The sequence below is a fragment of the Lithobates pipiens genome, unplaced genomic scaffold (genome assembly GCF_037356315.1).
Source record: "Lithobates pipiens isolate NorthernLeopardFrog02 unplaced genomic scaffold, aLitPip1_a1.2 Scaffold_25, whole genome shotgun sequence".
NCBI lineage: Eukaryota > Metazoa > Chordata > Amphibia > Anura > Ranidae > Lithobates > Lithobates pipiens.
Window position 1 is genome coordinate 6,691,016 of NW_027507787.1, and position 27,873 is coordinate 6,718,888.

Below are 27,873 nucleotides of genomic sequence, written 5' to 3' on the forward strand. Positions count from 1 at the left end.
AAATACTGTACTTACCTAGTAAAATTTAGATTTGTGTACTGATTCCATTGAAGGACACAGCTTTATAGTAAGAAACCTAGAGTTATATTTCTTCCTACAGGAGAAATGGATAATAGGCACATAGGAAACTATAGACCTTCCCCTTTAAGGCTGTAACTCCCCCTACCTCACACCTGATCAGTTGTAGTAAGCAGTCCAAAAGGGAGAAAGCCTAAAGGCTGGTACACATGGTCCAAATATTGACATTCGGCCCTTGTGTACAGCAACCAGTCTAACAACCAGCTTTTATCAAACAGGCTTGCTGGAAAACCAGCATCTGATCAGCACTTGCATCCAATGTTTTTCAGCTGTAAAAGAGCCTCAAGGTTTTGTGGGAGTATAGTTATTGCTAAAAAACATAAATGCAAAAATACGACAAAACTCGCTTTTTTTAACACGGAATTCTACAGCTATTGCTACTGGTGCTTTTATACTGTACAGTGTTCATGAGGCCTGATAATTGCCTTTTTCTTGCTATTTGGAGAGCAATTTACTACTTCCTGTAGTACAATACTTTCTAAATATTGCTGAAGAGGGTGTTGTAACACAGTCTGTTTCAATTTTGTTTTTATACAGACTTGTAAGTGCTCAACAAAAAAGCTTGCAAGTAATCAACAAAAGTTGGGACACCTGTTGGAATTATTAGTATAAACTTTCAGGGCTTAATTTATTTACATTGCTGCAGAGCAACTGTGGGTTGTTAACCCATTACTTCTTCCCCGAAAAACTGCCTTTTTGTATATCTCTGAAATGTACATTATTATTTTTTTGTTAACCTTAACTTTTTTTTTTTCACCTCTGGCAATTTACCACTTTATACCATTTTACCGTTTATATTTCAATAAAAATGGGAAAAATTAGGGTGTTCTAAAACTTTTGACAGGTAGTGAATGTGTAGAAGACCATCAGGCCTACGCAATCATATTCATTTAGAGATAGTGGATCTGGAACTCGGAGAACTTAAATTAGGACCATCAGGAATTTAAAAAAAATAATTACTGTAGTCTGCCCATGGGAAACAGTGGCAGAATGGTAAACCCTGGTGGAAAAATCTCTGTCGGATGAACTGATGCTAGACGCAGGGAAGGCAGTGCTATAGCCACTTTTGGTTGCTCCTAAAGGAACATAACTACCCCACTCTCCCAGGAATAGTCACAGACCATCTGAGGAAGTAGGGCTGTGTGACAACTGCCACTTCAGCCAGAGCACAATGACCACAAGTTCTGTTGCCACCACTGCACACCACTCCACTGGTGAATTATGATTTAAGGGCCATTTAAGAGCCCAATGCCATGTGACCTCATAAATGCAGCTCCATTGTCTGAATGGGAGTTGTGGGCCGGGGCAATGAAACACTTCACTAGAGCTTCTACAAAGCAAACTGAAGGTTATTGCATGACTGTGCACCCCCTACTTCAGTGCTGCATCATCAAAGATTTTATACCCCCCCCCCCCTCACAAAGAGCCCATTCAGTTACATAGTTACTAAGGTTGAATAAAGACACCAGTCCATCCAGTTCAACCTGAGCGAGTGTCTACAATTGTCTCTATCCCTGTACATTGCACACTCACATCGGTCTGTACCTTCAAGGAGCCCATGATCCAAGGTCCCCATTCATATACCAGGGCCAATTTTGGACAGAAGCCAATTAACCTACCTGGTGGGAGTGTGGGAGGAAACCGGAGTACCCGGAGGAAACCCACGCAGGCACAGGGAGAACATGCAAATTCCATGCAGGTAGTGTCATGGTCAGGATTCGAACCAACGACTATTTTACTTCTAGGCAAGAGTGCTAACCACTACACCACTGTCCCGCCCCCCAGTTGCAACCTAATCTGTTGTAACAATACACACAGCCTCTGGGGGGAAAAATGAAACTTTCCTCAACACAGCGTACACCTGCTAGCCACTCAAAACAAGTAAATCTTCTGAGATCAGGGGTCAGGAAAAAAGTGCAACAGTTTTGGTTCTGGTATTTAGCAAGGAATCCCCAGATGTACTGGTCTGATCTGAATAGTGGATCTTTCTGCAAACAAGAACACAGATGGGTTGTCAATATCAAATGCAGGACCATCGAGATAACACCAGCATTAGCATAAATGAGCTGGGAAAACTTGCACTAATTGGATAATTGGAGAGACTTCCAGGATTTTCAATATATAGCTGGAGTTTAGTTATTGATGGTAGAAAAATATCTTCCAACGCAAAAAGAGAAGTTCAAAATATAAAGAAAACAACCGTTTTCTTATGGATATTTCACAGAACTGAGGTGTGAGAAGTTGTAGTTTTCGTTTTCTATATGCCTAGTGTTCATTTCTTCTGTAGCAGACAGTGTAACGCTAGGTGTGCCCAATGGACAAAACAGACCTAAATGTGTCACCTGTATGAATTTGCAGTGTGCAAAGAAACGTGTCATAAAATGTCTAATTGAAAATGCAAATCCTATGGCAGTTGAACAGGTAAAATTAAAGAATTTTTACGTGCGTGACTTTGGTTCAGTTCTTTTAACCGCTTCCAGGCTGCCCCACTTACTTTTACTGGGCAGGGTGCAAAATCATGTACCTGTATGTCACTGCTTTTTCCAGGTCAGGGGCACATGGCTCAGGTGACCCGCTCCCACTGTGATTGGACACAATGTTTACCGACACCTGGTGATCTCTCCTGACAGAGAGGCAGAACGGTGGTCTGCCTATTTTAAACAAGACAGATTGTCGTTCTGTCAGAGGGGAATATGGAGATCTTGTGTTTTTGCTAAGAGGGAACACAGATCTCTCTTCCCCCAGTCAAAGCATCCCCCACACAGTTAGAAAGCACTCCCTAGGAGCACATTTAACCCTTTGGCCGCCCCTGATGTTAACCCCTTCTTAGCCAGTATCATTAGTACAGTGACAGTGCTTTTTTTTGCTTTTTTTGCTTTTTTTTTTTTTAGCACAGAACACTCTATTGGTGTCACTGGTCCCTAAAAAGTGTCACTTAGTGTCAGATTTGTCCACTGCAATGTCGCACTCCTGCTAAAAATTGCTAATCACCGCCATTACTAGTAGAATTAATAAATAAATAAAAATGTCTTGTTTTGTTTATGGCACAAAAAATAAAAACCGCAGAGGTGATCAAATACCACCAAAAGAAAGATCTATTTGTAGGAAAAAAAGGACATACATTTTGTTTGGGTACAGTGTTGCATGAACAGGCAATTACCAGAAATGCTCTGGTCAGGAAGGGGGTGAAAGCTTCCAGTGCTGAAGTGGTAAATTCACATAACTTGACTTATGTTTTCTCCACATACAGTATATTGTACATCTAGCACATTTAATAACACTATGCAGCTATAGGAATTTCATTTTTTTGTTTTGGGATAATGGTCCTTTTTTTTTTTCTCACGTTAGTTAAGAGTAGCAAGAGGTTAGACATCATCTTGTAATTGCTGTTCTCCTTAAGAATATTTTTTGTGACTCCAATAGGAACACAGACACCTCTTCAGTGGATTGTTGAAGGGTTAAAACTTTTGTCTTTTTTTTTTTTTTTGTTACTGTATCCTAATATTTTGCATTCATGCAGAGTACAGAGATGTGGAGTATGCAGCAGAGATCACATTGTACTGTATACTGCAGAGTATGTAACTTACAGCATGTTTTAGAGAGTGAAGTGGTCTAGGGTATGTTTCATACAGCATGCAATACAGAGTGTGGTAGCTTTGTAGTGCCCCCTTACATTGGTGATCAATGAAGAAGCATCTTGTTACTTTGGTCGTAAAAACTTTGGTTGTAAGTGGCAGTGATAGCCCATTACATTGGTAGTTAATGAAGAAGTGCACTTTACATTGGTGCTTAGTAGAAAAAATGCCCCCCCCCCCCCCCAAAGCATTGTGGTCAGTGGTAGGAAAATTGTCAGTGGTTACTTACTCAACTGGATCATGCTCCCCCTGGGTGACATATCAATTTGTCTGTATACTGTGTGTGGATACACCAAGTTGAAAGTTTCCCAGCCAATGTGCTGTACATTACCAGTATTTTATATATATATATATATATATATATATATATATATATGACCCCAGCGATATGGCTGTAATCAGCAAAAACCACATGTCCACCAACCTAATCTTGGTTTCTAGCCAGACGAAGCAACACGTCTTGGTGCCCCTGTGCAAAAACCAAGGAAGTGACGGTAGGATGAAGCAAAAACCTGATCCCACATTCCTGGATTTTAGAATTCTTAAATCTATAAGATATTTTTATTTCCTCCCTATTTTTAATTTTGCAAGTTATAAGTGAGGTAGTATGTACCAATGCCTGTATTTGCACCAAGGGATGTGTACATTTTTATCCTGTAGTACAATTTATGCCCTCCACTTTGCAGTTTCTTTATGCTGCTATTTGCATACACTTCTGCTAAATATTTTCCAATTTGAAAGTGTTATGGAACTTATGTGATTTTAATAAACTGCTTAATTGTAAGTTATGCCTACATATACCATCAATGACAGAGTCTTGGCCAGAAAAAAAAAATCTCTTATTTTCAGAATGCAACATTAGTGTGCAGGGGCATGTCATGATTGTGCATGTCAGTTTGTGGATTGCTTGGATTTTGCAATAAATTGTAAAATTTGAATGTATTGATTTGCTTTTAAACACATTTTAACCAGCATGGTCTAGGATTAGCTGAACACATTCTATCACTGCCGTATACATTTTGTCTTTAGTGTTGGCAGGCTGGGGTTTGCAGGCACATTATGTGTAATGGTATGCTGCTGGTTGAATATAAAAAAAAAAATGCACCTGCCTTTATTACTGCATTGGGCTAATGGTACAGAATAGCTAGATCAAAATTAAATTTAGCATCTGCCAGTATTTCCCTTTGCATGAAGTTATAAACCGTTCCATCTACCATTCCCCATCTGCAACCCTAAACGTTCATAGACTAATTGTATAAAATATAACTTTTACCATAATGATAAATCATTTAGAAAAGATCCGTGTAATGTAGGATGGGCTACATACAGATTTGATGCCATATTTTAAATTAAAAGAATAAATGTAAATATGCTGAAATAAGGAACATATTAAGATTTTATATCCATTAATTACAGTTTTTAATAAGTTTTGGAGCAGCTATGTCACAGTGATTCTTTTAGTCCCAGATTAAAAGAGTTGTTAACCTAATAATTCTGTTGCCCCGTCTGTAACAAAACAAAGGTGAAATATATTTTATATGGCTAAATATCTGTAAGAGTAAGGAAGCACTCATGTGCATATTTATAAATGTGTATTATTCAACATTTAAGCTAGCTATTGTCTTAGTTTGTGGCCCTTTAGGTGGCATTTCCAAGCTAAATCTATGTCTGTATCATAAATGCCTTAAAAACAAGATTTTAGGAGTTGCCAGAAATATGTTTGCAAGCCTTGCAACAAGGCCATAAGGCTGAAGACACTTTTTTTGGACAGAACTGTCCTTGTCAGCTGTGCTAGATGTAAATAAAGTCTGAGCATTTGTTCAGACAGCACTGGAACTTTGTAAGTTGTCCTCTACCATCTTAATGAGCATCCTGGGGAAGATGCGGGATTACCTTGCTGCAGTGAAAAATTGGCAGGCCCATTTATCTTTAGGCTCAGTGATGAACTGTGATTTAAATAGCTGGTTCTCCACCGGGACCCGAGAGATCTATCAAACTTCAAGAAATGAGAGGGGCCATTTATCATCTCCCAGGGCCTCTTGTAGCTTTTTGTCAAATAGATGTGACATCCAGACAGACAAAACCTTGTTAGTTGTAGCTCAATGCTTTGGACAGGAGGGGATACATCACAGCACTTGTTCGCCTCATGGAAAATGTTGTTAAATGGATAAAATGGATTTTTATGTTCAAGGTCTAGCATATCCATGACACTGAAATGTTCTTTTCACATGTGTCAATTTGTTCGCCACTAAAATTTTCCAGATTAAAAGAAATGCAGATTCTCTAAAAACAGTTTAATTCTGAATTTATTTAAACAAACACTCAGGCTACTCCTCATAGATGCTACCGAGTAACAAAAAAAAAAAATGTGTGTGTGTATATATATATATATATATATCTCAATTTATTTACAATAACGTATTTAATAATACAGTAAACTATTTATACATCTGGATGTAACCAGAAAATCAATAATGGATTTAGCCAGGAAATTAATAATGTTGTTTAGAACGCCATATGGTTGTTTTCTATGCATATGATATTTGCTTAGTTATAGATAATAGAGACTAGTTGTCCTGTACCACCAACCCTTTCAGTTTCACAGGCAGTCATGTTCGTGCTATTGCATGGTCTTTAAATCATATAAAAGTAATGCATTGCGGATATATTAATCAGTAAGAATGGTAAAAGATCATTGATTATTACTACATGCTAAGTCTCCCTTTACAATAAGGGAGTCTCAGAATGTCTGTATTTCAAGGGCATGCTAGTATATTTTTCAATGAACTCCTAAAAGCATGGTAATATTGACTTTCTGCAGGAAAGTGTGTTTGATTGCTGATTTGTTTTTTTTTCCTTTATCTGAAATCGGTTTTGTCTGGTTTGTTGAGAACAAAGCAGCAGTGAACTGTTTTGGAGTCAGTTAATAGAATGGAACAGTTTCAGGTTTAGGAAACAAACCAACATCATCATCATCATATTAGTCATGTTCTGCAACCTTTAAGCAATGGAGTGGCATGATTGGCATAATTGATACCTACTGTACATCAGTCAACCAGTACAGATCTTTGTCTAGTAGGGCTGTGTTCTTATTAACATTGTGAATGGTGGATAAAGATTGTGCTAGCTGACCATTCACATAATACCATGACCTATTGTAGCTCTACACATAGAGAACCCATTTAGAGTTTGGTCATTCTGTGTTGGGTAATATTAAAGCTTCTCAAGTTCTGTACACTGTGGTGAGTTAACAATGGTGATATCAGTGAACTGAGCCTTTATGCAATCCTGGCAATCCTGATCAAGAGGTCACAAACACTGATCTTATTTTAATATGCTAGAAAAATTGATAAATCCCATTTAAGTTTCTATAAATAGTTTAGTTCTAGTTAGTTTGTAAATTCAGTATTTTTTGCTAGAAAATCTGTCAAGCATTAACAAATTAATATAGTTTCTGGGTTTAACACATTGCAAACGAATTTACTGAGTACTACTTTTCCCTTCCATGCTACATATTTTAGAGGTTTATATCCCAGCCAAAAGTATTTTAATTTACAACAAGAATGTAATATACAGAATTTGTTTAGCGTTGTAAGTACCTACATATGGTTTACAGCATAGACATTTTACAGTGCAGGTCATGTGGATTCCTGGCAGTGAAGGCTTTTACTAGTTTAAAGCAATGCATAGTAAAATATACTTGAAGCAGCCTATAGTTGGTTAATGTTCATCTCCACAAGCAGGTGTCACTTCTGCTATTGTTTTCCATATACTAATGCCTCTCTAAATGCACCATTAACCCCTCCCTATTTAGAGACAAGCATATGACAGTAGTTTTTGCATAATTTTATGTTGTTTATTTTTGCAGGTTATGCTTCCCTAAAATTAATGTACATTAATCATATTTATTAATAAAATATGTTGATGATATCATTATTTCTGGCAAGACGCTACACTTCTCGTTTTGCATAAAGTATTTCACCCCTATTTGACAGTGATACTAAAATACTACAAGGGCATTTTTTTATTCTTCTTAAAATGGTGGATAGCAACCTAGCTTTAGTCACAGTTTCCCACAAAAAAAAAAACATGACTCCTGTTTTTTTATGGGATTAATTATACTTATATAGTGCCAACATGTGTTGTGAGAAATCTTTGTGAACCCTTGGTTGTCATTTGGATTTCTGCATGAATGATTTGTAAAATCTCCAACCAATTTAGAACACTAAATCTAGTCTTCTTTAACTTATGGTATTCACAACTGCTTACTTTTCCATATCTTTGAAGAACTGACTTAAATGATTTTGATGCTAAACGTTAGTTAACCTATAGGAAAAATACATCTTGGAAAGATTGGAGGCAGGTAATCCATTTACAGTGTTAGTTTGCAAGAAACAAAAATGTTTTTGAAATGCAGTGTGCCACGATCCAAAGGAATTTAGATATTGAAGCTTATAAGAGTAGAAAAAGTTTCATAACAATTTATGAAGGGGCTTTCATCAGTTCGTAGCGTAGTAATTTGTTTATTAAAAAAAAAAAATTTATCACTTTTGCGTCTCTAATTAAAAGTGAATATTCTGTAAAAATCTGTGAAGTGGTACATTGTACAAAAAAGAAAACAATCCTGGGCAACAGTGGGAATCTCTCACTGCTGTTACCATTTTTATTAATCGCTAATGGAAAGTTGTGTCTATGGAATTTTACCACAAAGGAGAATGAAAACATTCATGAAACATTGATGAATGTAAGGTTTTGGAATGGCTAAGTGCCAATCTCCGTTACATTGAAAAGCTTTTTGTGTGGAAAATGAAGACTGTTCATGAAATAACATCCAAAAATTGTACATGAACTAACCATTTTGTATGCAAGAATGAACGACACCACTCCCTTAATTTCATAGGTCAAATTAACAGGTACAGAAAGTGTTACCTTATTGCCATTAAAATTAGTTGTACTAGTTATTAAGGGTAAGGGGTTGCAAACTTTTTCCGTAAATCACCTAGATTTATACAATTTGTTAGCATGTTTATTCAGTATAAAATGTTAGGTATGTTTATGAAGAAAAACTTACAGCTGTTCTCCTGGCAAACAGCTAGGCACTTCACTTTTGAATTACATATATGTGGACTGTTTTCCCTACCAAATGATGCAGACTACTCTACAGTTAAACTGTATAGCCTGGTGGCCCAGGAACCACTGCAGCCTGTGATTAGACAATCAAGGAGCAAGAAACATGCCCTTCCAGTGCTCCCTTCTCGTAACCATTTTCACAGACCGCACTATGCAAAGCTTGAGAGCCCTGATTCCCCTCTCCTTGTTTTAGTGCACTTGTACAGATGATTACAAACAAACTGATATTAAGATCAATCCTAGTACTTATGCTAGGTGTAAGTAAAAATTATATGTTATGCATTTCCTTTCACATAGCATATCAAAAAATATAATGATGGTTTCTTTGGAGCAGAATTATACATACAGTTCTAGTCCAGTTTATGCTGGTGCCATGACTGCTGCCTCGGGTTTCCTTTTCAAGGGTGGCTCCTTTGTCTCGCAGCATCCTTCCCTTGCATGAAGGAATTAGACTTATGGCTCCTTCGGCTCCATTCACACTTGGCATGAAATTTTGGACATCAGAGTCGCAGGATCGGCAGACAGTGCACTTACAATACAAATAAATACAGGAGGGATCAGAGGGCTCTGCTCATTAGAGCTTACAGTCTAGAAGGGAGGGTCAAGTGGAAACAAAAGGTAATAACTGTGGGGGGTGAGCTGATGGAGAAAATTAAAAAATGGTTGTTAGGTGTAGGTAGGGTAGGCTTTTCTGAAGAGAAGGGTTTTCAGGGATCGTCTAAAAGCTAATAGAGTAGGAGATAAGCGGACAGATTGGGGTAGGGCATTCCATAGGATTGGAGAGGCTTTAGAAAAGTCCTGGAGGTGAGCATGGGAGGAGGTGACGAGGGAGCAGAGAGCAGGAGTAGGTTTGTATTTACAGACTAGGCTAGTGATTTAGCTGGGGGCTAAATTGTGGATAGCTTTGTATCTAGTTGTTAGTATTTTGAATTTAATTATTTGGCTGAGTGGAAGCCAGTGGAGGGATTGACAGAGAGGGTAGCAGAGACAGAGCGATTGTTAAGGTGAATGAGTCTGGCAGCAGCATTCATGATGGATTGAAGAGGTGATAGACTATGTAGAGGTAAGCCAATGAGAAGGGAGTTGCAGTAGTCAAAGCGAGAGATGACCAGCGAGTGAATTAAGAGCTTTGTTGTGTCGGTTAGAAAAGGGCATATTTTGGAGATGTTGCGGAGGTTGAGATGGCAGGATTTGGACAGTGATTGGATGTGGTACTTAAAGGAGAGTTCAGAGTCCAGGACTACACCTAGAACCTTGGCATGTGGGGATGGGCTTATAGTTGTACTATTGATTTTGACAGAGGGATCAGGGGAAGGGGCATATGGCAGAGAAAAAATTATAAGTTTGGTTTTGGATATATCGAGTTTGAGGAAATGGTGCGACATCCAGACTGAGCTATCTGATAGTAAATTAAGGATATATGAGGAGACAGAGTGAGCTGAGGGGGTAGAGAAATAGATTTGGGTGTCTTCAGTTTAGAGGTGATATTGGAAGCTATGGGAGGCTATCAGCTAACCCAGGGAGGACGTATAGATTGAAAATAGGAGAGAACAGAACCTTGGGGGACCCCAACTGAGAAAGGAAGAGGAGAGGAGGAAGTAGAGTTGTAAGAAATGCTAATGGTGCAGTTGGATAAGTAGGAAGAGAACCAGCAAAGAATACAATCGCGGAGACCAAAGGCATGGTCAACCGTATCAAAGGCAGCAGAGAGGTCCAGGAGTAGGAGCACAGAATAGTGTTGATTGGTTTTGGCCGTTAATCGATCGTTTGTTAGTTTTAGGAGAGAAGTTTCTCTCCTAAAGTTGCAGCAACTTCAAAGTAGTTAATGTGCTACTTTGGTCCCACTTTCATGCAACATGAGGGCCATAGACATCAAAGTTAACCCTCAAAAGTTGCATGAAAGTCAAACCTAAATGTTGTACAATGCAACAGCTGTACATTATTGCTGGTCAAAGCCAAAGTCGTATCCAAGTTGCATTCCAGTTTTGGAGTCGTACAAGTGTAAATGGAGCCTAAAACTGTACAACAATAGAAACACACAAATGGCAGGGCACTCTGCTGCTCCCTCTGCCCTTCTCCAAGATAACAGACTGACTCAGGAGTGCATTGTCCACTTTCTACTCTTTCCTGTGAAGACTGAAAGTTCAAGAAAGGAGCACTGAAGAGGGCAGGAACCAGCAAAATTGAAAGTTGTAAACTACAAGTGCTGGATAAAAAAAAATGGTTTACAGGGAATGTTTATTTTACTGTGCTCACTGTATTAAACTATAAACGCTGAGGGTTTATTGCTACTTTAAGCTTCATAATGAATATTTGCCAGCACAATACAGACAGGGTTAACGGAAATCTATGGTCACAGCATACACTTTCATTTTATAACATTAGCATTGTAATAGCAATACAAACAATAGTTAGGGTATTTTTAACAATCCAATATAAGTTTACTTGAAAAATCTTGTTTCATGTTGTGAGCTCTGCTTGTCTCCTGCCCATCTCTTCCATGACTTCCTATGTTCCCTGCATGCTTTGCAGTTTCTCTTCTGCTGTTATCCTTTTGATTTCCAAGGGCTATGTATCCATTGGTACCTTGGAAATTATTGAAATTCAATGTAGAAATTAAAGCGGAGGTCCACCCTAAAATGGACCTCCGCTCATCGGAATCCCCCCCCCTTCCGGCGCCACAATCGGCACCTTTCAGGGGGGAGGGGGGTGCAGTTACCTGGATAATCCAGGTAACTGCACCCACTTCCGGGCTAGCTCTCTGCGGAAAGGGGCGTACGTTACGCCCCTTTCCGCAAGCGCCCGCCCCCTTCAGCAAGTGCCCCGCTGCCTGCTGGGAAACACACAGCTTCCAGAGGCAGCGGGGACCGTCCGGATTGCGCCGCGCGGCTCGCGCATGCGCAGTAGGGAACCGGGAAATGAAGCCGAAAGGCTCCATTTCCTGATTCCCATACCCAAGATGGCGGCGGCAGGACCCGATAGACGAGCGAGCGATCGGCTTCGGGTGCCGACATCGCGGGCGCGCTGGACAGGTAAGTGTCACTATTTAAAAGTCAGCAGCTGCAGTATTTGTAGCTGCTGGCTTTTAAAAAAAAAAAAAAAAAAACGCGGAGTCCCGGTGGACTCCCGCTTTAACATATACATTTATATTGAAAAGTAATAGAAAGATATAAAAACATAATTAAATATATAAGTTTACATTAGACCATATGCTTTAATTATGGTGAACTTCCCAGCCCCCCTCCTGAACATTGAAGGGGAAAGCTTCAGTTTTGAAGTTTTCAGAAAAACTCAAGTAAAAATGTAGCGGCAATATTTGTGTAAATGTATGTTATATGTAATAACTATGAAGTAGGTGTTGTCCCAATTTGGCTGCAAAAATGTAAATGCACTGTAAATAAATCATTTGAGTTGAGCCTTTAATGAAATTAGATTACGTTTCAGTAGTTATTCATGCAGAAATCCAGATAATTTCTAGTAGCTCACAAAGTAGTCTACTTTGTACACATGTATTATAGAGAATATACAGAGTACATAAATTACAGTCCCTGCTCAGAGATTACAAACTAAGGTATCTACCGCAATCATACATACACTGTAAAATAATCTCGTCATAAGCCAACACATTCAACTTTTTAGATTGTTAGGAAAGTGGAGCCCAAAGCACGAAATACAGGTTCAGATTTAGCTTGGATTAATTGCACAGGCTAAGAGCTGGAGGGGGTAATGGGTATTTTTTGTAAAATAGGCATTGGTAGGAAATTATTGATTTGATATTCTATTCAGTAAAAGCTTCTTATTCTGCGTATGCTTACCCTTAGGATTATAATTAACCCAGGAAATCATGTGAAGCTTAAAGAAGGCACTCTGGGGTTCTTCATAGCAAGTGATGCCAAGGAAGTTAAACGGTATGTCTGTGTTGGATTTCTTCATTTCATCACCCGGTGAGCATAGATGCCAAGAATATAGCATGTTAATGCTATACAAACAGGTCACAGACAGCTAGATGCTTAGAGAGAATGACTGGCTGAGACACCTACCCATCCTTTCTCACATCTCTGGAATGCTGGCTCTAGTAGGTAGATGTAGAACACATGCACATAAATATTCTTTCTTATTTCTCTGTAGAAACTAAGGTCACACTGTTGCTTCAAGATTTTTTTACATGGACTTCTGATGTTTTACAATACCTGCTAATTCCTTCTGTTTTAACCTCATACTGCTTGACCATTGAAAGAGATGGTTTTCATTGGTTCTCTTGCTGTGCAACTATTATGCAGTGTATCCATTATAAAAGTGGACTTGCAAGAGAACAAAAATACAATGGATTTCAGTGCACATTAGTGAGCACTGTTACACTTAGAATTAAAGCAAGATAAGATTTTTTTATATGATATATTTTTTAATGCTCCTTGCACTAGTGTGTTTCTACCATAGAAGCCATAACTCTCACATGCCATCACCGGCCATTTTAATAGGTACACCTGTTCAATTGCTTGGTAACACAAATTGCTAATCAGCCAATCACATGACACTAAATGACTTGCTGAAGTTCAAACCAAACTTCAGAATGGGGAAGAAAGGGGATTTAAGTGACTTTGAAAGTGACATGGTTAGTGCCAGATGGGCTGGTCTGAGTATTTCAAAAACTGCTGATATACTGGGATTTTCATGCACAACCATCTCTAGGGTTTGCAGAGAATGAGAATGGTCCAAAAAACAGAAAATATCCAGTGAGCGGCAGTTGTGTGGACAAACATTCCTTGTTGATGTCAGAGGAGAATGGGCAGGTTGGTTCAAGATGATAGAAAGGCAACAGTAACTCAAATAACCACTCGTTACAACCAAGGTTTGCAGAATACCATCTCTGAACACACAACACATCAAACCTTGAAGCAGACCATACCAGGTACCAGTTAAGATCAGGAAATTGAAGCTACATTTTACACCGGCTCACCAAAATTGGACAAAAGAAGATCGGAAAAACATTGGTCTAATGAGTCTCAATTTCAGTGGCAACATACAGATGGTAGGGTCAGAATTTGGCATAAACAACATGAAGGTATGGATCCATCCTGCCTTGCATCAACGGTTCAGGCAGGTGGTGGTGGTGTAATGGTGTGGGGGATATTTTCTTGGCACACTTTGGGCCCCTTAGTACCAATTGAGTATCGTTTAAATGCCACAACCTACATGAGTATTGTTGCTGACCAATGTCCCTTTATGACTACAGTGTACCCATCTTCTGATGGCTAATTCCAGCAGGATAATGCACCATGTCACAAAGCTAAAATCATCTTAAATTGGTTTATTGAACATGACGATAAGTTCACTGTAGTCCAATGGCCTTCACCATCACCACTTCTAAAGGGAAAAGGGGGTCCAACCCGTTACTAGCAGATTGTGCTTAATAAAGTGCCTGGTGAGTGTATATAGTGAGTTTATAATGTTCAAGGGCAGTTATGGTGTCATTACTGTGATAAAATTGCCTCTACATTATGCAGCAATTGCTGCAACTTTATACTTCCAAACATGCCAAAAACCTGGTGCCTTTCAATAGATATATTTAGTAGGATTGCCATAAATGACTTGCAGATTAACAAACTAAAATGTTATACATTAAGTCAAAATATCAGAAAAGGTCCTTTTGAAACATTAATGAAAATTTCCTCATATAAAAAAGACCTGAACGATAATAAAAAAATAAAATAAAAAATGAACAGCCATTCTTTTTGTGAGCAGTTCTTTTTCATTGTCGTCGTTGTAAGAAGGTATGGTGCCTGCTTTGCCAGAGGCAGCAGGTTTTCTGCAGGCAATGAATAAAAAGATTTTTATGTGGTCTGTTTGCCCATGTAAAATTTGACATGCTGTTGTGTATATAAACATTTGACATCTAGAAACATTCTTTTTTTCTATTTGTATACAGTGCTTTTTTCTACTGCAAGGCTTGCCATGATGATATTACAGACCCTAAGAGGATCAAGAAATGTGCATGCAAGCGACGTGAGTAATATTTTGTTTCTTTGATTTTGCTTTCCTTGTTTGCTGGGATCTTGCACCACGTTTTCTTGAAACCTTAGTGAGCATCCTTTGATAAATTTAACAGTTAGTAGTAAAACTATTTATAAAACCAATATTTCTTTTGGACAGAGTGGGGAATGGGTATAACCACTGTTATGCACAACATCAAGCAAGAAGAAATCTCTCCAAAATAGGGGATATCCTGTTTCAGGATAATGTTACACTTGCAACAGGTTAGTGAACCTGTGGTTGGCAGGAACTCGCCAATGACAACGACAGGATCGTTTGGAGGACACATTGAAGCACTGAAACAATTTTCTGCTGGCATGTGTTGCTCCCTTGCCAGCTAGATGAGTGGGGCGTTGCTCTCTCTCACTGGTGGCTTACATTGTGATGCATTTTTGGTAAGAAGGGATTGATGCCTCTCTGCCTAATACAGTGAAGGGAGCATTACATAGAAAGTAAGTAGGTGCTCCCTCTGTGTTTCTTAGAGATCACTTCCCTGGAGAATTCCCAATTGCAACAGTAATCACAAGGGTGGCATTAGCCTTAGACTCACTGTTCACACTATCCCCATATTAAATGCTCTGTTTTAGCATGACGGCACCTGTCAGTTTTTTGGCTGCATTGAGCTGCTGTGAGGGGGCAGTGTGATGCGCCATCACACAGGTTTTTTTTTCCTTTTTCCAATTTTTTTTTTTTTTTTTTGAGTTACACGAAATGAAAATTCATTAATGTCTGTCATGAAGCATTGTGCTGCTATGCGGAGACATGTGCTGCTTAACTGTGCGCTGATGTGAAATGCAGTATGTCTGTATTTTACAGCAGCTCACTACACCGCACCTCCAGGCTGCTATGTGCCCTAGCGGTAACTGCCATTTATCCAGTGTGGAAAAACACCAGTCACCGCATGTGTAAATGAGACCTAACACAGTTGTAACTGAAACAGGTCTTCTTATGAGAAGACTTCCCCTTAGCTTCTGTTTTTAGTGATGATGCACAAATCCAAACAGAGAAAAGACAGCACTCCAACAATGTTCCAGAATGGCTGTTTACTGAAATCAAATAAAAGGAAAAAAAAGTCTCAAGTATGCACACCCTCTTTATCAAGATGACAGGCACAATGAAAGAAAGCCAGCAGTTGTGTTGGACTTATATATGCACAATATATTACTCCCTCAAATCAGAAACAAGTGTGATCAACTTTCTGTTCTCAGGTTCACAATGTCCAAACCAAAGTAACTTGTACACAAAAAGCTGTATTCATGATTAAACCAAATGCATAAAACATGTACCTTACCATCCCAGTGTTCAGGATGGAGAATAAAAGATGCAATATGCCATGCAAGTTGGGTTCCCAATGTAATTAGTGCCATTCTGTATGCTTTCTACAGCAAAGTGCGCATATGCAGTTCCTCAGTTCTGGTATCCCATAAGGGATCTGTAAAAATGTACACTCCTTGCACTTAATGCCCAGCAGAGTCCCCCCTTGCACCAAGGAGTGCCCAGCAGAGTCCCCCCCCTTGCTTGCACCCAGGAGTGCCCAGCAGAGTCCCCCCTTGCTTGCACCCAGGAGTGCCCAGCAGAGTCCCCCCTTGCTTGCACCCAGGAGTGCCCAGCAGAGTCCCCCCTTGCTTGCACCCAGGAGTGCCCAGCAGAGTCCCCCCTTGCTTGCACCCAGGAGTGCCCAGCAGAGTCCCCCCTTGCTTGCACCCAAGAGTGCCCAGCAGAGTCCCCCCTTGCTTGCACCCAGGAGTGCCCAGCAGAGTCCCCCCTTGCTTGCACCCAGGAGTGCCCAGCTGAGTCCCCCCTTGCTTGCACCCAGGAGTGCCCAGCTGAGTCCCCCCTTGCTTGCACCCAGGAGTGCCCAGCTGAGTCCCCCCTTGCTTGCACCCAGGAGTGCCCAGCTGAGTCCCCCCTTGCTTGCACCCAGGAGTGCCCAGCTGAGTCCCCCCTTGCTTGCACCCAGGAGTGCCCAGCTGAGTCCCCCCTTGCTTGCACCCAGGAGTGCCCAGCTGAGTCCCCCCTTGCTTGCACCCAGGAGTGCCCAGCTGAGTCCCCCCTTGCTTGCACCCAGGAGTGCCCAGCTGAGTCCCCCCTTGCTTGCACCCAGGAGTGCCCAGCTGAGTCCCCCCTTGCTTGCACCCAGGAGTGCCCAGCTGAGTCCCCCCTTGCTTGCACCCAGGAGTGCCCAGCTGAGTCCCCCCTTGCTTGCACCCAGGAGTGCCCAGCTGAGTCCCCCCTTGCTTGCACCCAGGAGTGCCCAGCTGAGTCCCCCCTTGCTTGCACCCAGGAGTGCCCAGCTGAGTCCCCCCTTGCTTGCACCCAGGAGTGCCCAGCTGAGTCCCCCCTTGCTTGCACCCAGGAGTGCCCAGCTGAGTCCCCCCTTGCTTGCACCCAGGAGTGCCCAGCTGAGTCCCCCCTTGTTCGCACCCAGGAGTGCCCAGCTGAGTCCCCCCTTGCTTGCACCCAGGAGTACCCAGCAGCGCCCCCCCTTGCTTGCACCCAGCAGTGCCTAGCTGAGTTCCCAGTCCCCCCTTAACCTTTGGTTGGCAGTGCTCAGGGTTGGAAGCCTGGAGGCTGAGCATATCTGAATGGAGGAATTCCTCCTGTATATGCTGAGAGCAGGGCAATCATGTCATTTGTTGCTAGGCTGTGGGTGGTCCTACAACCAACCAGGACGGGGTAATCTGTGATGGGGACTGGGGGGAGGACCACGGCTCACTGGCGGTGGATGTCCTGGTCTCTGTATTAGGATATACAGACAGGTGCATTCCTTGCCAGCCAGCCCGGGTTTCAGTAGGCTGGACAAAATCTTGTAATAAATCTGGTTGTGGCCCAGTGGACTGTAGTTTGGAGACCTTTGCCATACTGTAAGAGATAACATCCATGACATATAACGAAAAATCACTAATTGTGATTGGGCATCCTGACCATTGGAAACATGACAGCAACTGCTTAAAGTACAATATAAAAAATAGAGAAGGACAAAAGTGTCACAATAAAGACAAAATATACAGATTTTGTACAACATATGTACAAAACTTCACTAATGAGGAACTCTATAGTAATGGGGTAATACAAGAATAATGTTCTTGTAAAAAACACAGAAGTTATAGATCCATGTTGGAGCTAACCGCCCCTCCCCCCCCAGCTTCACAGAGTACAGCATAATAATCCAGAAAGCTTTGTAATGAAGTGTAATTTACCTCTGTTACCACAACTAATAAGCTTAGATATGACCATACCAAGGTTTGTGCATCTAATGGCATCCTTCAACAAAATGCACAGCCATCTGATTGCCCCTGGTTTTTATTGAGTATAAAGCTGAGGGTGAAGTGGATAACTTTCTGGTATTTTTTTAAACTGCAGTTAAAGGAGTCTGTGGTTTTTCAGACATGTCAGAGAACAGGAACACTTGAATACGTAGATACAAAACTATGTATTGCAATTGTAATGGACAATAATGTAAAATTTGAACAATAAATTAGGCACCATAGATGTTTGCAACATATGTGGCATTCATTCCCATCTGACATTTTAATCTGTGTTTTACAGTATTTCTTTCCCAGGTTTGCTCATGAGGCAAACCCTTAAATTTTACCCTGGCAGAATTTGATTGCTTGCCCATTTTTCAGAGAATATAAGAGATAAAACAAATGGTTTCACTCATGGTCAGTGTTTGGCTGAAGCCATTTATTATCAATCAACTGTGTTTACTCTTTTTAAATCATAATGACAACACAAACTACCTGATCCTGATCAAAAGTTTACATACCCTGGTGATTTTGGCCTGATAACATGCACACAAGTTGACACAAAAGTTTTTGAATGGCTATTAAAGGTAACCAGCCTCACCTGTGATCTGTTTGTTTGTAATTAGTGTGTGCATAAAAGGTCAATGCGTTTCTGGACTCCTGACAGACCCTTGCATCTTTCACCCAGTGCTGCACTGACGTTTCTGGATTCTGAGTCATGGGGAAAGCAAAAGAATTGTCAAAGGATCTGCGGGAAAAGGTAGTTGAACTGCATGAAACAGGAAAGGGATATAAAAAGATATCCAAGGAATTGAGAATGGCAATCGAAAATGAGGGGTTCAGTTGAAACCAAACCACTGTCAGGTAGACCAACTAAAAAAGCCACAACTGCCAGGAAAATTGTTCGGGATGCAAAGAAAAACCCACAAATAACTTCAGGTAATATACAGGACTCCCTGAAAATGTGTGTGGCTGTTTCAAGATGCACAATAAGGAGGCACTTGAAGAAAGATGGGCTGCATGGTCGAGTCATCAGAAGAAAGCCATTACTACGCAAATGCCACAAAGTATCCTGCTTACAATACGCCCAACAGCACAGAGACAAGCCTCAAACCTTCTGGCACAAAGTAATTTGGAGTGATGAGACCAAAATTTAGCTTTTTGGCCACAACCCTGAATGCTACATTTGGAGAGGAGTCAACAAGGCCTATGATGAATGGTGCACCATTCCTACTGTGAAACACAGATGTGGATCGCTGATGTTTTGGGGATGTGTGAGGTACAAAGGCACAGGAAATTTGATGGCAAGATGAATGCAGGATGTTATCAAAAAATACTGGAGGAACATTTGCATTCATCAGCCAGGAAGCTGCGTATGTGACGTACTTGGACATTCCAACATGACAGTGATCCACAACACAAGGCCAAGTCGACCTGTCATTGGCTACAGCAGAATAAAGTGAAGGTTCTGGAGTGGCCATCTCAGTCTCCACTCGGGGGAGATCTCAAACGTGCAGTTCATGCAAGACAGCCGACTAATTTCCAGGAACTGGAGCCTTTTTGTCAAGAGGAATGGGCAGCTTTACCATCTGAGAACATAAAGAGCCTCATCCACAAATACCACAAAAGACGTCAAGCTGTCATTGATGTTAAATGGGGCAATACACGGTTTTTAGAACTGGGGTATATAAACTTTTGATCAGGTTCATTTGGGTAGTTTCTGTTGCCATTATGATTTAAAAAGAGAAAACACAGTTGATAATAAATTGCTTCAGCAAAACACTAACCATGAGTGAAAGAAAAGTTTTAGTGTTCTCATTCATTATTTCAGAAAAATAGCAAAGAAATCGTACATTCTGCCAGGGTATGTAAACTTATGAGCACAACTGTATGTAGGGGTGGCTTTCTGACCTCAACACAAATCTCTATCTTCCATCAAGATTGTATACATTCTTTAACAAAAATGCTACATTTGGACAATCGGAACACCTCTAACAATGCTTTATCTAGATTAGGTTATTACATTTGCCATGTGCTTTCACAAGTGCATTGGCCAAAATATAAGGGGGAATAAATCATTAGGCTTGGAACATACAGTGCCTTGAAAAAGTATTCACACCACTTGAAATGTTCCACATTTTGTCATGTTACAAGCAAAAATGTAAATGTATTTTACTGGGATTTTATGTGATAGACCAATACAAAATGGCACATAATTGTGAAGTGGAAGGAAAATGATAAATGGTTTTCAAGATTTTTTGTTACAAATAAACATATGAAAAGTGTGGTGTGCATTTGTATTCAGCCCCCCTGAGTCAATACTTTGTAGAATCACCTTTGCTGCAAGTCGTTTTGTGTGAGTGCCTCCCAGCTTTGCACATCTAGAGAGTGACATTTTTGCCCATTCTTTGCAAAATAGCTCACGCTCTGTCAGATTGGATGGGGAGCGTCTTTGAACAGCAATTTTTAAGTCTTGCCACAGATTTTCAATTGGATTTAGGTCTGGACTTTGACTGGGTCATTCTAACACGTGGATATGGTTTGATCGAAACCATTTCATTGTAGCTCTGGTTGTATATTTAGGGTTGTTTTCCTGCTAGCAAGTGAACCTCTGTCCCAGTCTCAAGTCTTTTGCAGACTCTAACAGGCTTTCTTCTAAGATTGCCCTGTATTTGGCTCCAGCCATCTTCCCATCAACTCTGACCAACTTCCCTGTCCCTGCTGAAGAAAAGCATCCCCACAACATGATGCTGTCACCGCCGTGTTTCACAGTGGGAATGGTGTGTTCAGGATGATGAGCAGTGTTAGTTTTCCACCACACATAACGTTTTTCTTTTAAGCCACAAAGTTCAATCTGACCAGAGCACCTTCTTCCATGTGTTTGCTGTGTCCCCCGCATGGCTTTCTTGCAAACTGCAAATGAGACTTTTTATGGCTTTATTTCAACAATGGCTTTCTTCTTGCCACGCTTCCATAAACGCCAGATTTGTGGAGTGCACGACTAATAGTTGTCCTGTGGACAGATTCTCCCACCTGAGCTGTGGATCTCTGCAGCTCCTCCAGAGTTACCATGAGCCTCTTGGCTGCTTCTCTGATTTAATGCTCTCCTTGCCTGACCTGTCAGTTTAGGTGGATGTCTTGGTAGGTTTGCAGTTGTGCCATTTCCATTTTTGGACAAATTGAACAGTGTCCCGTGAGATGCTCAAAGCTTGGGATATTTTTTTATAACCTAACCCTGCTTTAAACTTCTCCACAACTTTATCCCTGACCTGTCTGGTGTGTTCCTTAGCCTTCATGATGCAAAGAGGCTCTAACAAACCTTAGAGGGCTTCATAGAACAGCTGTATTTATACTGAGATCAAATTACACACAGGTGGACTCTATCTACTAATTAGTTGCCTTCTGAAGGCAATTGGTTCCACTGGATTTTAGTTAGGGGTATCAGAGTAAAGAGGGCTAAATACAAATGCACGCTACACTTTTCACTTATTTATTTGTAAAACATTTGGAAAACCATTTATCATTTTCCTTTCAATTCACAGTTATATCCTACTTTGTGTTGGTCTATCACAGAAAATCACAATAAAATTTGTTTTTTGTTGTAACATGACAAAATGTGAAAATGTCAAGGGGTATGAATACTTTTTTAAGGCACTGTACCACAAAGATACAAATTAATTGGGAGGTAGGTAAATTCTTTTGTAAATGTTTAGGATGTACACTGGGGAATTGGAGGATTATGTTCCTATCTGTTGGTTTTGAATAGACGTGTAGAAACCTTACCATCCCCCCGATGGCCTTGGTCATATTGAGAAAGTACACAGGGCTTTGAGGGAAGGTCAGATTGAATTCTATATTAGGCTAGGTTCACACTATTGCAGGTGTTGGAGTGCATGTAAATTGCGTGAGTTCCTATACCTGCAGCCAAAATGTGCTCTCTGGTACCCTCTAGTGTTTAGAATTGCATCCAGACTTTGCACACTTTTACGCATCCTATATGGGATTGGGAACCTGGAATTGAGGCTTTGCACATGTACAAAAGTGACTTTTGGTTTTTGGTACACATACAATGTATACCGAATAGCGCTGATTACAGGGCGGACCCCACATGCAGGGAATGTTGCATCTTCCGCTCTCCATAGTGAGCACTGGGCAGTTGTGGTAAGTAACATGGTTGTTGGGTTAATTATTAATACAGCTTTCTTACATACACGTACCATGACCCTGATTTGTGCTTTGTGACTCTTGAAACATTGATTGGCTGACCACGCTTGCTTCTGATTTAATTAATTATATATACACACACAATACTGTATATTAGTCTTACACAACAGTCAATATTTGTCTCTGTCCCCTTTGCAAAGATGGTATGCTTGCTCTCAAAACCTTACTTTTTTTAATTTTGTGGTTAAATGGGACAGTTAAACTGTTAATCTGAAACATAATTGTGTAGTGCTGACTTTTCTGCCTGTTTAGCAATAAAACCCTAACAGGGCTCTTAAACCTTCCATTCTGTATATACAACTTGGTCTTTGGATAGATTTTTTTGGCATGTGCCTATAAACACAATGGTATTCAGTGTAAGTTGAACAATGACATTGGGCCACCAAGTAAAAATTCTATGTACAGTATTGGCTACTGGTATATTAACCTTCTCTAGATTAAATCTCCTCCCTTAATGCTCAAGTGTAGACCCAGGCATTTCACTGTCACAAGCATCAGGATCAAAGTGGATTTTATATACATTTTTAAGTGAATATATTACTATGTATATTTTACTAATCTTATCTTGATAGCGGGTATTTCAAGTTGTCTGCACATTTCATTTCAACAGCATTTTTGTACAACTCAAAAACGGAAACTTGGGTGCATGCTTTATGTAAATCTCAACTTCTACCTGAAGTCAAGAATGTTGACCTGCTCTCCCTACAATTAAAAGTATTCCTGCCTTTCATTGCTGCCTATAAAGTGGCATGGAGTTTGAACTGTAAGGCCGCGTACACACGCGGGGACTGTTCGCCCAACTTTGTCCGTCAAACAGTTTCAGCAAACAGTCCGCTCAAAATTAGCATGGACGGACATGGCCACACACGACGAACGAACAGTTTGCTGAAACCGTGCGCGATGACGTGAACGGCACGTACGACGGGACGAAAAATACGACGTCCTATACACTGCATTATAACTTTCGGCGTGTAAATCCTTTCTGAGCATGCGCGGAACTTAGTTTGACGAACAAGCCTACACACGAGGGGACTGTTCGCTGAAACAAAGTTTCAGCGGACAGTTTTTCGGAATTTCTGAAAAACCTTGTTCAGCGGACTGTTCGCTGAAACTGTCCGCTGAAAGCCCACACACGAGCGGACTGTCCGCCGAAACACTGTTCAGCGGACAAAGTTGGGCGAACAGTCCCCGCGTGTGTACGCGGCCTTAGATGCAGGGGTCTTGTCTTTGATAAGAATGGAGGATTTACATATAGCATACTCCTGAGATTGGGGATCAAAGAGCAATGAGAATGTGTGGAATACTGTAATTCAATCGAACCAGTCAGGTTTCAGTGTACTGTAGTCATCTCAGTTAATAGTTGACTTCTGAGTGGCTGCTGTTGGTTACTACACTTTACACATCTTCATTGGTCTTTGCACTGTCCTATATTTGGTGAAATCATCATATTAGGACGCTAGAGAATAAACTTGTAAAATTTGTAGGGAATAAAAGATCAGTGGGCATGGGAATTATATTTTCTCACTGTGTTCACATATGATGTATTTTATTTAAAAGATACGATTTTAATATCCAAAATCTTTTTCTTATACTGTATGACAGTACTGTTTGGGAAAAATGTAATGGGCTTTCGGTTAATGAAGCCTAAACAGAATGTTAATAAAAAATTTGCAGATGACGTGACTTTGTCTGTGATATATGCATAGCATTAGGACCTATGGTTTGAGTTTTTATGGGTAAAAGTCCTAGTTAATTCTTAGTTTATTGTGAACAACATTTTGAATATGGTGTATTTAAAAAGGTAATTTTATCTAAAGTCTTAGATTAATGCATTGTTTTATTTTAATGAAACTGGCACTACCTGAATAAAGATATGTAGAAGCATATTTAATCTTATTTAAAAAATGTTTAGTATTAAATACATTTTTTTTTTTAGTGTTGGAATTTAGTAATAATTTAAAAAGTATTGTTAGACATATGACACTTTGTCAAGTGAATCTCCCAATAGTGATAGCCGCTTAGAAACAAGATGTGTGCTGAAATGCCAGCCCTCCTAATGTGTTATTTTCAAGACCATAAAAAATAAATACAAAATCTTTGTCACCTTTTCTTAAAGAACAGGGTTATTGTAATAGCATAGTTACAGATTAAACCTGAGTTATAGTGATAGTTCTGGGAATACCTCAGTAAGATCAATTTGTACGTTAAAGCACAGCTGTTCTTTGCCCATGCAGAACAAAGCAACAGGTATACCTTAATGCCCCCCCCCCCCCCCCCCCCGCTCTAGCACATACCTTTCCTTTGCTCTCCTGCTTTTCTGTTCAGCCAATAGGAGGGAAGAGAAATTTCTGGTATATCCAGGTATAGAGGAGTATGTGACTCATTTCTCTTCCTTCCATATGATAGTGCTTGCTCAGATGGCCAGCACTGCCAAATGGGGATGGGGAGAGAGTCCTGAGTCCCATGGTACTTGCACATGGTATTCTGTATGGTATATTACCGGTGGCTACATGGAGCAATGAGGGAGCAATGTAAAAGTGAGTATGTTTTCTTTGTCATCCATTGAGGGGCACAGGAATTTTAGAAGTAATTAAAGAGTCAGGTCATACTGTTGTCCTACAGGGGGTAGGGACACTGGCAAACAAAAACACCTCCAACCATCATACTTCATTTTTATTAGCTCACGGACTAGGAGCTTAAAAATCTTTTCCTCGGCTCTAGTGAGAAAAAAAATCGAACTGTATTTTTGCTAGCTATATTATTTTATTTTTATTTATTTTTTTCAGACAAGATACTCTATACACCATGGATATTTTTTCCTTGGTATCTTTTATCACACAGCAGGTAGGCTAAATCAACAAATGCTTTGCAATTATTATAGGGTTATTATAGGGTCTTTCTCATTGGACTCTTCTATAACTCTGCCAGATGGAGATAAAACACTTCAGACCGTTTGTGCACAATTATTGGCGCAATCTGCTCACAGGGGCTCTACGCACACTCCAGTGTCTTATTCTGGCCCAAATGGGCCTCAATCTCTAAGTATGCCTGAGGAGACTGCTGAAGAGACTGTATTTGAGCAGATTTCATATGACTCAAATACGTTTCCAACCTGATTGATGCATTATGATCTATCCTGCACTTAGACAATCAATCAGCTTGCTGTTTCAGGCCTAGGGTGTTTTAGAGCTCTTCTTATAAAGATCTTCCTGGGAAAAATGGAGTATATAACACATTCCTCCCCAAGGACTGGAAACAACCTTTAAAATCATCATGACCCCCTCTCCCTGACAAAGTAACGGAGCTTTTTCCCTTTGAAATGGAATTTATTGCTAAGGTATCTTTGCCCACTGTAGACACTACAGTCATTCGCCTTATCAAAAATGTAAGATATTGTCTTTGGAATCTCCTCTTCTGATGATCCCCACTTTTGTACAGGAGGGGTTCTGCACAGGAATGCCCCTTATTTCTTTCTTGCAAGGAAAAGTCCATTGCTAGATGGTCCTGTGCTCCCCTGGAGGGTCGGCAAGCAGTATGCCTTTTTACCCATCTACATATTCTCCTAAATGGGATAGAGTAGATCCTGGGGCCTATGCTGGATCTGATTACTGGAACAGAGAATATTGTGTTAGTACTAGTATTCCTACTCTCTCTTGGTAGAGGATTTTGTTCTTTACAAGGGTAGGTGCGATGATTCCAAGAATCATATATTTCATTCTGGTTAGGCAGGTTGCAGTGTAGCTACTACCCCCCTAAAACACTTATGGGTTATGGTTGGAAGGTCTCATCCTTGTTGCAGTTATCCTCATACCTGCCTAACCATTTGTGTAGGTGATGTTGAGCACCCCACTTTTCCTTAAGAAGATTTCAGGGTTAGTAACCTTAATTTTTTCCAGTTTTAAGGGTTGACATTCCCTTCTCTGCATTTGGAACTTAGGCCATGAAGGCTCTTATGCCTGTGGGTGTCTTTTTAAGATTAGTTATCTAGTCAGGTAACATCTTGTTTTATCATGGACCTCCCTCTCCCTTAAATCCAGGGTTAGGAGTATTCAGCTTAAGCCTCTGACTGTTGACTGGTTGGTCTTTTCTGTAGATATACTCTGTCTGTCCAAGCTTCTTTCCCTGAAGTAGTGTTAGGTATGTTAGGGTAGAAAAGCGTATTCTATTATTTTTTTACCATGTTTCATGTTACCCCCATTGTTGGGGGTAACATGAAACATGGTTGCAATCCCTGACCCTTCACACTAACCTGAATGGTGGAATACTTCTCCCTACAGCATTCAGCTTTATTTTTTTAATTAACAGGCAGAGCCGTGCACAACCACAATAACACATTGGCAATGATCTGTGAATAGGAGAACTAAAGTCCTATCAGCCACTTCCTCTAGTCCCACAATTATGGGTCTGTACCACTCTACAGACCTGAGGCTGGGAAAAATAATGCAGGAGCCTGTGCATTGCATGTAAACGTAATGTGGGTTACTTGTATTACAGTAAATAATATGGTTTATGTCTTTTAAGCCTGTCCTGTAGTTGTCATTCAGGAGTTGATTCCTTCAGCTATCGCCACATATGTTGCATCTCTTAGTGGCTTTTGCCACCACTCAGTTGGACTGCTTCTAGCTTTCCTGACTGTTTTTTTACAATTTCTGTGTCCCTCGATGGATAATAAAGAAAATAGGATTTTTATTTACAATCTTTTTTTTAAGTCCATTTAAGGACATGGGACCCATCCCTCTCTGTTATTGGCTCTTGTACTGTTTGCGTACAAAACTAAAGCATGACAGCTAGAGAGTGGTTATATGGGGGTTGACTAAATGTTTTTGTTTGCCAGTGTCCAATCCTGCAACCTCTGAGTAAAAAAGGCCTTGAGGTTCCTCGATAATATATGAACTTATGCAAACAAGGGCGGATAAGTCACCGGTATTCAACTATAATGTCAATACAAAAGAAAAATAATTTATGAGTTAGAGGTTTCCAAGCCTGTAGGCAGTATATCCTTTTAATAATTTCTACAATTACTGTATCCCTCAAAAAATACAGTAAGTACAAAAATCGTATATTACTAAAGAAGCTAGACTTAAACATGTTGCTTTGCTGTGCAGAGGCAGAGCACAGATTCAGTCTAATGTCCTCACAACGTTTTTTATCTATATTAGCAAAAGGTTGACCCTCTCAGGTTTTTATTGCTGTCTCTGTCCACACTGGGAAAATGCACCCTCTCTTTCTATCTGAGTGATACATCCTAACACAGTTTGATGGTTAAAGTATATCTAAAGCCATAATTTCCCTTTTGCATCTTATATCAAGTACACAAAGATTAAAAAACCTCTTAGGCTTTTCTTGATGTGTGTCATATTGAGACAATTTTCTTTTATTTCCTGTCCTGTAAACATAACTGTAAGTTAGGGAAAATCTTTGCAAAATTCTCTCTTATGCCGCGTACACACGGCCGGACTTTTCGACGGACTAGGTCCGACAGTCTTCCCGACGGACTTTCAGTGGAGTTCCGGCGGACCTTCTGAATG

At 40.3% G+C, this 27,873-nt stretch overlaps 1 protein-coding gene across 28 annotated transcripts in view; it reads left to right on the forward strand.

Moving 5' to 3' along the window:
• Positions 1–27,873, forward strand: part of KCNMA1 (potassium calcium-activated channel subfamily M alpha 1) — a 908,686-nt gene that overhangs the window by 628,351 nt on the left and 252,462 nt on the right. For all 28 annotated transcript variants that reach the window (XM_077453994.1, XM_077453993.1, XM_077453995.1 and 25 more), the window contains 2 exons: positions 12,665–12,751; positions 14,770–14,846. In XM_077453994.1, coding sequence (XP_077310120.1) covers positions 12,665–12,751; positions 14,770–14,846 — 164 coding nt within the window. The remainder of the gene's footprint in view (positions 1–12,664; positions 12,752–14,769; positions 14,847–27,873) is intronic.